Raw genomic sequence first — 16,359 nt, 5'->3', positions numbered from 1 at the left:
GTGCATTAGTGTATATTGTATGTTTGATCAGTTGTCCCAAAATAGATGTTGTAGATATGACTAAAATTAAAGATGTGACTTACACTATTATAAGCATTTTCCACAAGTTGGTAGTACACATTATAAACTTTATAGTATAAAACAAGTAGGAACAGCCGAAACAATCATTCAATCACTTTTATCAAAAGCTTATCTTACATAGACAGCATACAGCACGGGACACATTAACTCCCAAAATTATTTAGCAATGCAACATAAAATAGCTCTTTAATTACTTAAAACGTCTAGAAATGTTTAAGCAGCATAGCTCTCAGCATAAAAGCAGGCTACATCATGGTAGAAAATGCACACTGTGCAAGTAAAGACATCTTCGAACCAAACTTAGGTCTTGGCAGTATGGATACATGTATTCAAACCACTTACATGTATTATCACTAACCAAATGCATAGGATGCGATGAAAATTCAACACACTGCAACACATAGCACGTGTATCTGGCAATGATACTTATCAAGCATTTGGATGTAGCTTAGTAATTGGAAAATCCTACAGTACATTAGCCATGGTTTATTATACAACCAAAATATTACTACACATTGCACACAAATGTGTCCAAAACATCCCAACTCAGATGGCATACTGCTTCGGCTGCTTCTTCAGGCTCATGGATCTTTCCGTTTGAGAAATGACATGAGTTGCTCTGTTGTTGAGGAGTCTGCATTCATGAAGGACATCTGTAGAAAAAGATATGTGGCTCAAGGATAATATGGGATATTACACTGTAAATAAAACATTGTTGAGTGGACTGGTTAAGGGCAGGCCCGAATAATTTTAATATTTTACTATTAATTTGTTCGGTTAGCAGACCTATTCGAAGCTCAATTCAGTATTCGGGAGCTTTGTATTTTTTCAAAACTTCTATTTTACATCAATAATTGGTGTAGTGCATCCACATGACGAAGAGGCCATTAAATACACTGGTTGAAAATACAGAAGATTTTGGCAGTGAGGGAATATTTTATTTGCGCTTGACCAGCGATGCACCGGACATAGCAAAGCAGCATACTGGCGGAGCGTCCCATATCCTTGAGTGAACACTGTCGCCGCATCATGTGAAAGCTGAGTGTCAAGCGTACACGTATAACATTAAAGTCACTAAAAGTGCTTGCTCAGAGATATTTAAATCCACTGGTTGGTACAATTAAGTTGAAATCTGTTTTTTAGAATGAGTATTCGGATATTCGATCGGAAAACCATCAAATAGTATTTGGGACAGCCATACATGTTACATGTTTAACACACAAAATATGGCCCTGCAGAAATCCTCTTACCATTAAACTGTTTGTAGGCTTCGTCAATAATGGCATTGTTTGATCTTCTTATCTCCCAGTAGTTATCCTCTACCCATGGCTTGCAATCAGGGCGTTCAACAAGCTGTCCATTCTTGTATAAACCAGCTTAACATATAGGGAGAGAGAAAAAAAAAGAACATTTCAGTAATTATTACTTGAACAGATAGACTTGCATTAACTGCAATCACAGACATGTTGATAATGCCACTGGAAGTTAGTGTACATGAGATAAATACTAGTCCAACTTGATCTGATGAATGCAGTGTAGAAACAAGTTCCCAGTCATGACTCAATAACACTTTAGTTAACAAATGCACCTTTGATGGTATCATCAATGTCTTTGCATAGTTGGTACAAGTCACTCCCACGTCCGACCACTCTTTCTCCTACAATTTTAAGAGATTAAGAAAAAAGATACATTTAACATTTTCTTAGAGTTTGACATTATGCAAAACATTAAATGAAAAGAAAATATGCATCTCACCATCAAGCACCTTGATGTTGGGGAACATTTCAAGCACTATGGTTCTAAACGATGCGTTCCTGCACACTAAAATGGAGAAAGTAATCGTAAGTTTACGTATCAATTATCCCATCCACTGGAATGTTTTAAAATAAAGTAAATACAAATGTACCTGGATTAGTGTAATTGTAAGTGTTGTCTTTAAAACGTATGTTGTCTAGCTTTTTCAAAGACTGAAGGCAGTGTAGGTTCTCGATGCTGTTGAAAGAACAAAACACGTTTTTTTACAAAACCAATCAATGACAATTGGTTGTAGTACATTATGTAATTAACATTGTGATTAGTGAAATAATATCATGCTTATTAATCTAAGGTAAGCATTTGGTCAAAGATGATATAGTGATACCTTGATATGTTATTACCAGCCACGTTTAAGCTCTGTAAACTCTCACAAGTGCGCAGGGGCTCTGAAATTAAAAAAGCAATAACATTACATTAAAATGAAGATTTTAAAATGGAATTCTATTCATGATGGGGACTTCCTTGACAAGTGAATAAACAGCAAGGAAAAAAAGAATACTTTGTTCCTGAAATCTTACCTAAATTGGAAATCCTGTTTGAAGACAAATTGAGTACAATAAGTTGCCGCAGAGATGCTAGAGGAGCTACAGTTGAGACGTTATTTCCAGAGAGGTCCAGTCTCTCTAAAGTCATACACTCCCCGATGCACCCAAGATCGTGTATACCTGTAAGACATACGATTAGACATTATAAACAACAATGAATTGTCTTAAGTCTTACTGTAAAATAAACAACAATACTGTATATTTTGTTACTTACCAAGACCTCTTAATTTGAGAAACAGTATTGACTCCAAATCGAATTCTCCGGTACGTGACTTGAGCAGCCCAGCAGTTATCTTGTCACAGTCTGCGACTGAAAGATATTTGGGAGAAAATAAGACTGTAGCACATTCACTTTTCATTTCTTGAATATGCTGCACTCTCCTTGTTTGTGAGTCAGAGCTGCAAAAGCAGAACGCTGCGAGCATTCTGTCGGTTCTGTTTACAGTGGAACAATCAAATAACCCACGCGACCATCTCTAAATAGTAAATACCAATTCAGGCGGGCCACATGTTTTCATATCTGGCAGCGAAATTGAGCTTTTCTCCTCTGCCAGCTCCAGCGGAAAAGGGTCAGGCCAATGTGCTACCACTTTCTCTATTGTCTGTGACAGAATCTGCTCGCCAGCTGGCTGCATGCATGAGTAACAATTGTGGATGTTATATTTGGTTCAGTTTCCTAAGGCAGAATAATTCCCTGTCTCCACTCCACTCTGCACAAACCAAACACTGATTCCCTGAGGAGAACAGGGTCGGTTAAAGAAAAGGCTCATCTGCTTAACCAGAGATAATGATATTGGGGTCTATTTTTTTCCTTTATTAAATGTTGTTGTGTTTTATGTTATTTAAAACAATAAAAGTTATATTCATTTTTTAAAAACATGGAGGACCAGTAGACTACTGTAGCACTTCAACAACAAAATCGGGGGCGGGAGGGACGTTGGTGGGATGCATAGTGCCACCAAAAACATGGGATGTCCAACATATCACCTGCAGAATTAAATTGTGATGGTATTTAGCTTAGCTTGGCAGAAGCCACCACAAATAAAATGTTAGCAAATGTTCGTAGCTACCTGTATTTTCGCTATGAGCTTTAGGAGGATGATTCAGCCGGGTGGATGAAAGTGGGTGGGTTATTTGAAATGGTAATTGTTTTTATGTGACGATGACACGCAAAATCTTGTGCAACGAATGATGCGCTGATAGCAGCTTAGCTTTAAGCCACAGCTAACTAGCACGAGCGGCTAGTGGCTAGCATAGCGACGTAGCAACAAGCTATAGCAACTTACCTTGGTCTTTATCTCGCTTAGAGTCCATCATGGGCAAATATGCTACTTGAAAAAGCTACCTATCGCTAAAAAAAGAAGAAGTGATGATTCAACCTGTGCAGTGGAAAGGCGAGGCAATGGTTGTTGTTTTTTTAAAGTGAGGGATATGTGGAATATGGCATATGTCCTGGGGTGTAGTCACTCAGGACACACTCACTCACTGTGCTGTGCTGCAGCACGCAGGCAGGTGGATGAGAGTGAGACGGACTCCTCAGTCCAGCATCAGCAGACAGAGGGAGGCAGTGCGCGGTGTATGGGGCACTGAAAGAGGGAATTCTGCTCTTGGTATGATGAGTTGCTTCCATGCAACAGGTTATGTGTTAAACAAAAGTTTATTTTTCAGTTAAAGCATTGTTAAGAAAATAAAAATAAAATATGCATGGGTGTTCTAGTGTAGGCATAGGCTATGGTAGGCTATTCAATAAGTAGGTAGGCCTAGGTAAGGTTAAAATAGGTCTAAGTAAATGAGCATGCAAAGTGTAATCCAGTTAGGAGTGGAATATGGCTACTCACAGAGAATAGTTTACTGAAATAAGAGTTAGGCCTACTTGGTTTGTAGAAGAGGACAAATAGGCTAAGTAAAGCATTTGTATGGCTATGTCAGCGCCTATAAATATTGCAGTTGGCTAGGCCTACTGGGGTTTGTTTAGGCTACTCAAGTAGCGTAGGCTACTGTAGAAATATTCATTAGAAGGCTACAACAACATAAAGGAAGACCTACGTAGCCTCTACTTTATGGATCTAGTTATCCTTTTATTTATTTGTATATTAGCCTACACTTAGGCCTATGTGAAAAATTAAGTTACCACCCTTCAAATTAAAAGGTTATAGAAAAAACGTTCAATCTTTTTTCAGTTGAAAAAATATGATGGACTAAATAAAATGACCTATAAGTGTTGTAGGCTACTTTCTATAATCTTAGCTTCACCTTGACCAGTTGAATAGCTAAATTAAAATAGGCCTAGGCCTACTGATTATCTATGCGTCAATAATAAGAAAAGGCTAATAATAATAATAATAATAATAATAATAATAATAATAATAATAATAATAATAGTTGGCTTTTAATAATAATAATAATAGGCTACTAATAGCCTAGCCTATAAGAAACATTTTTACCACTGCATAGCCTACTATTTGTTTTCTTTAGTCTACCCAAAATAGGCTAAAGTTGTTGGCATAGTATAGGCTATACAGCTGGCATTACAAATAAACAAGAACATGAAATTACGTAGGCTATGATGTAGCCTAATTGGTATTTGTGTAGACCTATAATAAGACAGCATTCACTACCAGCATGCTGTAGGTCTCTTTTATTTATTTATTTTGCCTACCTGATGTCCTATTGGTTTGTAGGCTATTGACTCCGGTGGCTATTAGCAGCTGGGCGCTCAAAGAGAAGCAGATCAGTTTGCAGTTCTTGGATACCGCAGACAACCTCCACTGTCTCCAGCCAGACATTGGTCTAATTTACTTTTCATTTTGTAATTTTTTTGATGCATCCTCTACGCTTCGCAGTCATGGCGGACATCTCCTGTCAGGAAAACAACAACCTTTTCTAAGGAGTTAGTAACGTCGTCCACCCTTCCATAGCGGGGACTTTGTCTCCGCGGACCACCCTAAATGCCTTCCATTGAGAAAATGCGTCGGACGTTCAGTGTTGTGAATGATGTGTGCGAGCAACAAATGATTTGAAATAAGATGGGTAATAAGCAGACAATATTTACCGACGAGCAACTTGATGCCTACCAGGTAAGCTTGCATGCACCGTGTGTTTACCTGCAGCATGTTGGAGGACATTGCCGACTGTTTTTCCAACTCCAGCAAAAATCACATTAACCGATACAGCACAAATCAATCAAACAACCTGTAATCCATTCCGATTGTCTCCGTATGCAAATGTTGATATAGCCTACAGTAGATCCTTACGTTTACATTCAGATAAAGGCCAGTGGAGTAGGCTATAGCCTATGAAATATGCTCTTAAAGCATTTTTAATGCATTCTTTTTCAAATACTTTTTTAAATCACGCCTATTGTGTGGCTATTATCTACATTACCATTGATTTCTTTCATGATATTGACTCACCCCCCACGTGTCTTGTAGGCTAAAACCAAAATACTGAACATATTTTAAGATAAAGAGAAAAACTAATTTCAATATTGATCATTGATCTCATCTAATGCAAGTTGGTAGGCCTACTGGTCCCTTTCAATTAATATTTGCCAATAATCAACTTCCTCTTAAAGTCTGTCACTGATGAGTTATGACTGCACATGTTTAAATATTTATGTAATATTGATAGGTTAGAGCTATAGTAGCAGGTTTTGATTTAATTGAAAACTGCAGGATCTCATGTTAATTGTGCCACCATCTGAGGAGTTCTAACATTATTACAGTTAGCTGTAACAATAATCCGGGTTTTCCGGTGAAGAAGCGCAGGTTTATCATGTGGTAAAGGTTTGGATTTAATAATTGATGCCAAGCTGCTGTGAGGCTGTGAAACTCTACTCTCTGGAGACTGTTTATTTCTCAAGAGCCTCTCTGGTTTCCCCTGTATTTCTTTAAAATGTATTGTTAGAAAATTAATATTTTCTGTTTGCCTTAGTAATTATTTCCCCTCTTTTACATCCTTCTTTAAATGTAGCCTATCATTACATTTTTGAGACATAATAAATTACTCAGCTTGAGTTTTTTTTGGTCACCCACACCATGTTAACTATAGGCTTTAGAGGCTATTCAGATATTGATTTACATATACTACTGTTTTGAATCGATGAAAATAGTGAAGAGGGTTCCCAGGAAAGCTATTCTTATTGTTAAACAAATTGTTTTGCAATGCTTACACTCAGCTCAGCCAGAGTGAATACAAGGCGTAAATTGAGGTGCCTTCGGTAGGGCTGTTGGATAATGTGTGTGCCAACACACTCATGTCAGAAAACAGCAGATCATGTTCCCCTGCCTCACAGTTCTCATTGCAAGTGGCAGGTGACAACACTCTCACACACACACACACACACACACACACACACACACACACACACACACACACCGTCGATTAAGAGACACCAGACACCTCAACAAGAGTTGACAGTGCATGACTTCAGTGGAACCGTAATGTTATTTTATATGACACACTGATGAGACAGAGAGCGTTTTTAGGACCTTGATCAGAGATGCTTACCTCAAACAATTAGTCATGCACCACAGCCGTTCATCAAACTTAAGTATTTATCATATATCTGTTTTGAAATGCTGTTTTGTTTGTCTCTTCTCAGGACTGTACGTTTTTCACCCGCAAAGAAATTTTGAGGTAAGCGTTTTATTAAGTGTAAACTACTGATCCTGATGCATTGCTCACATATGTGCTGTAGATCAGCTGTGAACGCCTTGCTCTATTCAGAAGATCTTACACATAATAATGTTATCAAAATCTACCTAGACTGTATGCCATTTCCCTGAGTTCCCTCCTTGTTCTAAGCACTGCAGTGAACATGTGCTTTAAGAAGACTGATTGTAGGCATGCATGGCATGTAGCACTGTATATTACGCCCAAACTATAACTTTATCTTTAAGGCATTGTACAAAAATGACCACAAGATGATCAATTTAGACTTCATAAGGTAATGAAAAATGTGTTATGTGTGCCCGACTCATTCCCCCTGGTGCTGCTGTATGGATCAAATAAGGCATTTTATACAGCATATAGGCACAATATAATTAGTCATTACCAGATTTTTTGGGGAAATGGGGTGAAAGAAGGGGATGATATGCAAGCCACGGGTCGGATTCGAAACCCAGGTCCGCTGCAACAAGGTCTGAGCCTATATGGTACACGCTAAATCCATTACACCACGGGAGCGCCCCAGTACCAGATTATTTGATCATAATCCCTGCACGTGTGATGGTTGGTAACAAAGTTACGGGTTATAACTGTAACGTGTAAATGTTGAAACAATATCATAACGATTTCCAACAGACAGCCTTAACATGAATGCTTTTATCAGTGTCTGTTTAGGTTAATACTTGATGAAGTGTCAAATAATACACAGTGAAGCACATAAGGCTAAAAATGCAAAGCAAAAGGAAGGAATGCAGGGTTAGGGTTAAGGTAATTTTAAAGTAAATGAAGGTCTGTAAGGTTCTGTCCTGTAGTAGCAGCATCATCCGTTACCTAAACCATTGAAAGTGGAGTTGACCTTTTGAATGTGGTGTTGTTTTCAGTGTCACGTTTCTACCTCTTTCGGCATGTGCAACCTCGACACTTGATAAAATGAAACGAATATCAATCTACTCTGGGTGTGCGAAGGTCTCCTTACTCGTCACGGAGCATCATTCCTGTCTTCCTGCCACTTACTCTCTTGATGACAAGCATGAATTAAACACACTGCCTGCTTCTCTTTTTAATGGAATTGACTGTAGCTTTTGTCAGCGGTTTTACATTCGATGTTGGAAGATAAATAGCTACTTAAAAAAATGAAATGTTGATACTCAAAAAAAGTGCAAAATTAGGATGAAGGTAGTGTGATTCCAGACATCCAGAAATGTAGGGTCTTATTTGACCTTGACTTGTACATGCATTGTGGTAAAACTGATTTTTTTTTTCCACAAACCATCAAAAACTAATTAAGTATTACAACTTGACACTTTAATACACAGCATGGTTTTTTGATCATACATTTAATTTTTATTTGCCATCCCGCATTGAAAACCGGTGTGCATGTATTTGCTCCTCCTCAGAAATATATTGAATTTACTTTGGCGCCAAGGCCGTAAGCGGACTTGAGTCAAAATTGATAATCAACAGAGGGCGTAATTGACTTCTACCCATTATGACCTTCCTTGTTTCTGTCCCAAGCTGCCTAGAAACTGGTTACCACTGTTGGTTGTAATGTCATTGCTTTGAAATCTATCTATCTATCTATCTATCTATCTATCTATCTATCTATCTATCTATCTATCTATCTATCTATCTATCTATCTATCTATCTATCCATCCATCCATCCATCCATCCATCCATCCATCCATCCATCCATCCATCCATCCATCCATCCATCCATCCATCCATCCATCCATCCATCCATCCATCCATCCATCCATCCATCCATCCATCCATCCATCCATCCATCCATCCATCCATCCATCCATCCATCCATCCATCCATCCATCCATCCATCCATCCATCCATCCATCCATCTATCTATCTATCTATCTATCTATCTATCTATCTATCTATCTATCTATCTATCTATCTATCTATCTATCTATCTATCTATCTATCTATCTATCTATCTATCTATCTATCTATCTATCTATCTATCTATCTATCTATCTATCTATCTATCCATCAGCAATATTCCAATGAAGCTCCATAATTTTGACAGGTTTATTTAATTTAATTGGAGTGAGTCTGTCCTCTAAGACCGGTCTCTGTGCTAATAAATGGCTCCGCCTCGACAGCGGAGGTATATGCCGTGACAGGATAGTCAAAGGATAGATCAAAAGGGGGCTGTAGATAAGCTCCAATGTCACATGTGTATCATTCATATAGCATTTTTTTTTGGTTTATTTCAAGGACATTGCACACTAATCAACATTCAAAATGTAAATGAGCCAGAGTTAGCCTAAAAGGCTAGTTTTCATCTGTTGTCCCCTGCCAGATATGTAAAAGGCAACCTAAAATTATAGAAATAAAATGCATGTATAAACAAAGATTACAAAACAACATAGTCAACTTAGAAAATACAGTAACACATAGTAAGAACGAATTGACAGACAATGGCAAACAAACAATAAAATAAGCAGACAATAACACACAGCGTACATTAAACATTATAGGAAAGTGCACAAAACAGTAGATTGAGCAGGACAGACACCTACAATAAAAACACATTTACAGCAGCATAACGCACAAACATGCAGCACAAACATATACAGCAGCATAAAGCACAAACATGCAGCCCAAACATATACATTTAGACACTCACATGAACAACACAGGACAGGAGCACACAAGAGACAAGCAAGCAGGACAAAACAGTTACTAAGAAGTCGGCAGGAGAATCTTAATGCAGTCCTAGTGTGTACACAATTGATTACTAATAAGCCATATTTTCATATGAGCTGGTAGTGAGTTCCACTCCTGTGACGCTGTAACTGAGAATGCTGAGTGGCTAAGCACTTTTTCTAAAGGGTACTACACAGTCTCCCCGGGACGAGCCAGTGATACACTGTTGAAGAGGTGGGGGGGCTTTGTTGTGCAAAATTTAAAAAATAAGGCAAACATTTGCATACTTTTTTAGGTTGTCCCAGCTCAGAAGTTTATACTTTCTTAAAATAAGACAATGGTGGTAGATGTTTGACTTCCGGCCCAAGACTTAAAGGGTTTGTTTATACAGTGTTTCAAGTGGTTTGAGTGTTGTCTTATTGGCTTGTGCAAAGCTGGTCAAACAGTATGTGAAATGAGACATTATCATAGCATGCATATAAATCTTGGCTGCATCAGTTGTCATTGAATTTCTAATGAAGCGAAAATTTGATAAGTTAAACTTAACCCTGTGACTAACTTTTTTTACATGAGATTTGAAGGACAGTTGAGAGTCGATTAGGAGGCCTAGGTATTTGAACTCAGAGACAACTTCTAGTTTTACTCCTGACAGCATTATGGCTGGGTCTGGAGTGCTACATGGCTTTTTGGAAAAAAACATGCATACTGTTTTGGATGTATTTAGTTGAAGGCATGATTGAATTAGCCAAGTTGAGATGTGGTTCAATGCATTGGTGAGTGTTGCTGCAGCCTGAAGTTTATTGCTGCCATGTGTAAAAATCACAGCGTCATCAGCATAAAGCTGAACCTCTACATCAGAGCACACAGAGGGCAAGTCATTTATGTAAAGACTGAATAGAAGTGGACCTAGTATTGACCCTTGTGGGACACCAGTTGGTGTATCCAGCGCAGAAGATTTTTGATTGTTGACATTCACACACTGAGTTATGTTCTTTAAATATGACTCGGACCACTTGAGGGCGTTATTGGAGAAATTGAATGAGGAGAGTTTGGAAATGAGTACCTTATGATTGTGTCAAAAGCTTTTCTCAGGTCTAAGAATACAGCCCCAACAGTACCTCCCTTGTCCATCATAGACTTAACTTGCAGTTTGTTGACATGAATCTCATTAATAACATGAACTAAAAAGTTTTCACAGCACGACACACACTGTATCTGTGTTATTAATTAATTAATAATTTTTTACATCCGCTACATACGTATGTCTTTAAGTTTATCTGGAGCCAGAATAGTCAAAGTTAATATATTGTAAACTTCTAAACAGAAACCAGCTAGAGGCAAGAAAGGTCTAAAACAAATACAATTGTTCAATTTGATTTTTTTTATTCTAGGTTGCACGGCAGATACCATGAGCTGGCCCCACATCTTGTACCAATGGACTACACCACAGATCCAGACTGTAAAGTGCCTCTTGCCTTAATAGTCACCATGCCGGAGTTAAACGTAAAAAAAAAACAATCCTTATATACAGTACCTCAAATATGATGTAAATGTGCCGTAACTTGTGAACTCTTGCCTCTTTTTATCCTTACATTGTTTTTTATTATATTTTCTTATTTTGAATTTGGCTCTGAGAAACACTCTAAAACATGTGGGCAGACACCTAATCAATACACACTCCCCTCTTTGGAGGACATAATCGATTTCTAACCACCATCATCCCTAATCTTAGGGGCATAGGGAAAGTGAATGGGCCATGAAACACTCAGCCTCTGCCCTGACGGATGCATTCCCTCTCCCTATTTTTAAGCAGTGGGCATTTGGACAAAACATCCAGGAGTTTGAGATGCAGCATGTTGCATAACATCGCAGCCACATTTACTTCCCCTCCCTTAACATGTAACAGGCACAAATCCCACACAATTATGGAGAATCTGATAATGTGTCCTTCCTAAGGGCATAATTGGCTCTTGTCTGTTAAACTGACACATGAATACAGGGCCTGTAAGGATGGCAGGAAGAAGATGGAGAATACGGAAGGGACCATGAATGAGGTCAACAAGACAATACAAAGTCTTCTAAAGCTTCATAAATACATTCCCTACTTAGTTTTAATGAGCTGTGTTGGGTCGACTTGACTGATTGCGGCTGCGAATTGCGACACGTCTTAGGATATGCAGTTAAACATGGCATTGATTTAGTCAGAGTTAGTCAAGTTTTGTCAAATCAGCTTATTACCTAGGATGTTAAATCTCTAGTAGCAACGCAAGGTTAAGAAACAGAGGGGGAAGTATTGACTTCACCATACCATCCACAAGGGGATTCAGCCTTTTTTGGAAATATATATTTTTGTTTTTAATGTATTTGTACCAGTTTATACTGTACCTCTGCAGCATTATGTCAAACAGAAAAACAACAAAAATAAAGCATGTAAAAACAAAAAGTCACGACACCTGGAGGTATTTTTAAAATGTTTGCTTTTCTCATCCAAACCACGTGATATACTGTACGTATACTGCAGCGAATCTTAGATTTGACTGAATCGATGTTTTCCAGCATTTGCATTGATGCATGTATGTAAATGTCCAACTGCAGGAAAACCCGTTCCGCAACAGGATAGTAGAGTCCTTCTCAGAGGATGGGATGGGGAATCTCAGCTTCAATGAATTTGTGGACATGTTCTCAGTCCTCAGCGAAATGGCTCCTAGAGAACTCAAAGCCATATATGCTTTCAAAATATACGGTAGCAATTTTTTTTTAATATACTCTTCTCTAATCCCCCCCTCCCCAAATTAAAAATATCTGATTATTTGCCATTAAATCCCTGTTGCCCACAGATTTTAACGTGGATAATTACCTGTGCAAAGAAGACCTAGAGAAGACTCTGAATAGACTGACAAAAGAGGAGCTGACGCCTGAAGAGGTGGAACTGGTGTGTCAGAAAGCCATTGAAGAGGCCGATTTGGACGGAGACAATAAACTCTCCTTTGCCGACTTTGAAAATATGATAACTAGGGCTCCTGACTTTTTAAGGTAATTCAATTTGCCTCATGTATGATAAATCATTTTTTATTATGATGTTCAATCCATTTGCTAATTCATTGTGTACAACCCATTCTATATGAAACTTTTAAAACCAGAAAACAGATGTGTTACCCCTCATGCTGCAGTGCTGTGTGCATGGCAGTCCCTGGTTACCAACAGTTTTCATTACCCAAATGGCTAGTCATCATTTTCATGATTTAACTGTCAGCCATACAACAACACTTTAATCCCGAGCCACCACTGGGCCCATTCATTGATATGCAAACCGTCTCACCACTGCCTGTCACTGGAATGATTAACACATCTATTCCTGATTGCAGTCTGTTTATACTCCCACATACAATAAGACATGCAAAGCCACTTGTACTGTTTCAATGATTATTGTCTCTTTTTGCCCTCCAGTACCTTCCATATACGAATATGAGAGTGCTCCATGGAATGTGTTCCATGGTCGGCAGTGTGGTGGACCTCAGGACTCTACCTGCACCCTGTCTGGGCCACAGCATAGTGCAAAGCACTAGAAAAGCAAAGAGGAAGCTGAATTCCCAGGACCCCTGACTTTCTTTACTTTAGGTGAAATTTTTTTTTTTCTTACCATCTATAAAAGGGCTCGACCTGGATTAGTCTCACCTTGAGAGAAAAGACTATTCTTTCCACATTTCAAGGTTAAAAAAACTAAACATGTCCGAAATGCTTTTGGAGCACATTCAAACAATGCATTAATTGATTATCTACCTGTATTGCACGAGATGCCCCAAATGAAGTCTTCCTACGATAGTGCACCAGATATTTAGTATTTGTAAGGCCAAGGACAAAGCTTGAAGTGCTTGAAAGCACAGCATTGGCGTCAAGGGCATACAGATATTTTATATGAGCTATGCAATATTTGTACATGCAGTATATCGCTTTAAGGTTGTGTTGTTTTTGCTTGTGAAACTGGACCACGATGACAATCATATCTTACTGTTCTCCAGTTAAATGAAGGGCTCTGTCATCTGAACTCATTTTGGTAGCTTTGATCTTCTGCCTCAGCCATTATCATGACATATTGCATACAGCCATCTTTTGGATATAATATATGTTACAGTATTGTTGTGACTTCAGGTATTTGTCTTACTTTGAATAAAGTTTTTTTTTTCTTCTGTGTTTTCAGTGATTTACTTTGAATGCCAAAAAAACGACTCGTTTCAGCTGACAGGCCTGACCTGCATCTTTTAATGAGTTCAGTAATATACTGTCCATATTACCAGTTCATCCTCACCCATTCACCCATGATGATCAGGGGGTTGTGCACCGTAAAGATCTGAAGGGGACTGTGGCTTTGCACGGCCCCATCCTATGAGCTGTAATAACTTGTTAAGCAGGATGTGTTCATTAAGAGTGAGCTGCCTCAGCACTCAGAAGCATGATTACATCCTGCACACACAGTTAATCTCACCGGGAGAGCCGGTGGAAATGGCAACGGTTCATGACGGTAGATGATTAACGGGTCCTGGTTTACTGGGTTTTAAGGGTAGGCCTACAGATCTCTATGAGGTGGATAATGGAGTCCATTGCACTGTTGTTGTTTTTGTTTTTTCAGTTCACGTTTTCAGCTCAGGTGGTACTGGTGAGTCATGCAGTGCACGTGGACTTTGGGAAGCCGTACACGCAGAAGGTTTTTAGTATCAGTCACCAAGAAATTCAGGCTATGCATCATTTAAGAGTCACATCCGAGTCAGCTTTACTTCTCCGCTGCCAAGTGCAATGGCTGCGAAGTAAGTACAGTATGAGCTGGTTATTTGGTGATGAGTCTGAAGAATGCAGAGCAGTTACAAAGTTGAAATTAGGACACTTTTCTGCAGACTCATTAAATGACATAAAGTGTGTTGTGAGGGAACAGTTTAAGTGTCCTTCCTGCTACTGGGGTCAACATTACAACCAGTTTGAACTGAAACTGAAATGGTCCACTGTCCAGTCTGGGTCTTGTGTGACCGCAGACAAAAAATATGAGTGTGCAAAATATAGCTACGTTGGTGGACAGTGTGATCATTCTCACAGACACTGTCAGCTGTGGAACACCAAATTGAAGAAAGGTTGATATTGTGTGTAATGTTTAGTCCTGAAAAAGGAGGATGACGAAGTTGGTTAAAACATTGAGCAGTCATCAGAGCAGCCAGTTCCTTCTTCACTCAATTATCTCCAGTTCCCTTTATAAGGGCACTATCAAATATTCAGCACTGATTGTGTGGCTTCATTAATTACTGGTCTCACAGAGAACATCTGTTAATTATGATTCCAGCACAGAAGCTTCTGTTGCAATGTGATACTGGGCCTGTAAAGCAGCCATTACTGTAAGCAATTGTTTCTTGGGGGTTGAGGGCTGCCAACTGGGGTGAGCACCTCATTGATTTCGCTCCACGGGACCTTGTCTGTTTTAATAGGATCTGATTTAAGATGGTGGTATAACAAGCTGCTCAATGGCAGATAAAGCCATTATTGTGGAAGCTGTTGCTGCTGTGTGCCGAATGTCTCCTATTATTTTTACTTAAAATTGATACAGGGTTTTTATTTTATTTTTTATAAACAAGATGGTCATATTTTTTAACCTTACTCTATTAAGCATTTATAAGTAGTAACAAAAAATAAACTGTATGTTACAATTATACCAATTTATGAACAGTTTACAACACACTATGACACACTACATAGTATCTTTATATCGTTTATACAGCGGTCATGGATAATTCCTTATTGTTGCGGATTACATTAATAAAACATTAATTAGGGGTTATATACTGTTTATAAATTACCAAAATGTATCTTTTGTAAGCATTTTATAAACAGTAAATAAATTAAAGTGTTACAAATGATGGAAAAGAAAATCTTTCTAAATCTACATTGCGTTTGTAATCTCTTGAGATAAGCACATAAAACGTGCTGTTGTTATGATGATTAAATTAATATATGATTTGTGTGTTCTTTATCTTTTGTGTATGTAGCACTTATTGAGTCAAAAATACACTTATATTATGTTAGGGACTTGTGTTAAAGAGTGACACACATTTCCTTCATATTTGTAATGACTCCCACCTAAGTTGTGAATAAATTAATGAATATTTTTCATTTACTAGTATTTTTTTAAGAGAAAAACCCCAAAATACCCTGGTTTGCATTCCATCACTTGCAGGGGAAACACCTTATTTCCCTATATCTGCCAAGCAAGTTTTACATAAAATTGTGCTGCAGCTGTGCCCTTTGCTTAAACAGACATCCAAGCATACAGGAAGGCCTTTGAAGTGCAAGTTGTACTGTTGGTTTATGACTGCTGATTGCTGCTACAACTACAATTAGTAAAAGAGAAGCAGATGATGGAAGATAATAAATGACATTTCAACACTTTGACCAACTTTCCCCTTAGCTGTCCTATACGTTTGAAATATGTATGCAAATAAAGATTCCGGGGAATTAAGTGCAACATTGATGTAAGCAGCCTCTAGTCTGTTTTCTTTTCAGTTCAGTTAATACATCACACCATTTTGTGTCTGAAATTGAATTTAT

At 38.3% G+C, this 16,359-nt stretch overlaps 2 protein-coding genes across 4 annotated transcripts; one reads left to right on the top strand and one right to left on the bottom strand.

Annotated features, from left to right (window-relative positions):
* Nucleotides 1–262: 262 nt before the first annotated feature.
* On the bottom strand, nt 263–3,909 carry lrrc61 (leucine rich repeat containing 61). Its single transcript, XM_080027834.1, has 9 exons — nt 3,728–3,909; nt 2,656–2,751; nt 2,415–2,561; nt 2,222–2,282; nt 1,988–2,073; nt 1,837–1,902; nt 1,670–1,738; nt 1,332–1,457; nt 263–734 (listed from the first exon to the last, which is right to left on the bottom strand). Exons 1-9 carry the CDS (start codon nt 3,756–3,758, stop codon nt 628–630), a joined length of 789 nt encoding a protein of 262 aa, XP_079883960.1. The 5' UTR covers nt 3,759–3,909; the 3' UTR covers nt 263–627.
* Nucleotides 3,910–5,467: 1,558 nt separating this feature from the next.
* Nucleotides 5,468–13,243, top strand: cib2 (calcium and integrin binding family member 2; the record flags this gene model as incomplete). Of its 3 annotated transcripts, none has more annotated exons than XM_080027922.1 (6): nt 5,468–5,518; nt 7,045–7,079; nt 11,166–11,277; nt 12,370–12,517; nt 12,612–12,807; nt 13,222–13,243. In XM_080027922.1, 6 exons carry the CDS (start codon nt 5,468–5,470, stop codon nt 13,241–13,243), a joined length of 564 nt encoding a protein of 187 aa, XP_079884048.1. The 3 variants fall into 3 exon arrangements, with proteins under 3 accessions (XP_079884048.1, XP_079884047.1, XP_079884049.1); XM_080027921.1 differs by having other exon boundaries at nt 11,166–11,304; XM_080027923.1 differs by lacking the exons at nt 7,045–7,079; nt 11,166–11,277.
* Between the last annotated feature and the right edge of the window lie 3,116 nt (nt 13,244–16,359).

This window comes from Ammodytes marinus, assembly GCF_949987685.1.
Source record: "Ammodytes marinus genome assembly, chromosome: 5".
In the NCBI taxonomy this organism is placed as follows: domain Eukaryota; kingdom Metazoa; phylum Chordata; class Actinopteri; order Uranoscopiformes; family Ammodytidae; genus Ammodytes; species Ammodytes marinus.
This window is presented reverse-complemented; position numbering and strand designations above follow the sequence as displayed.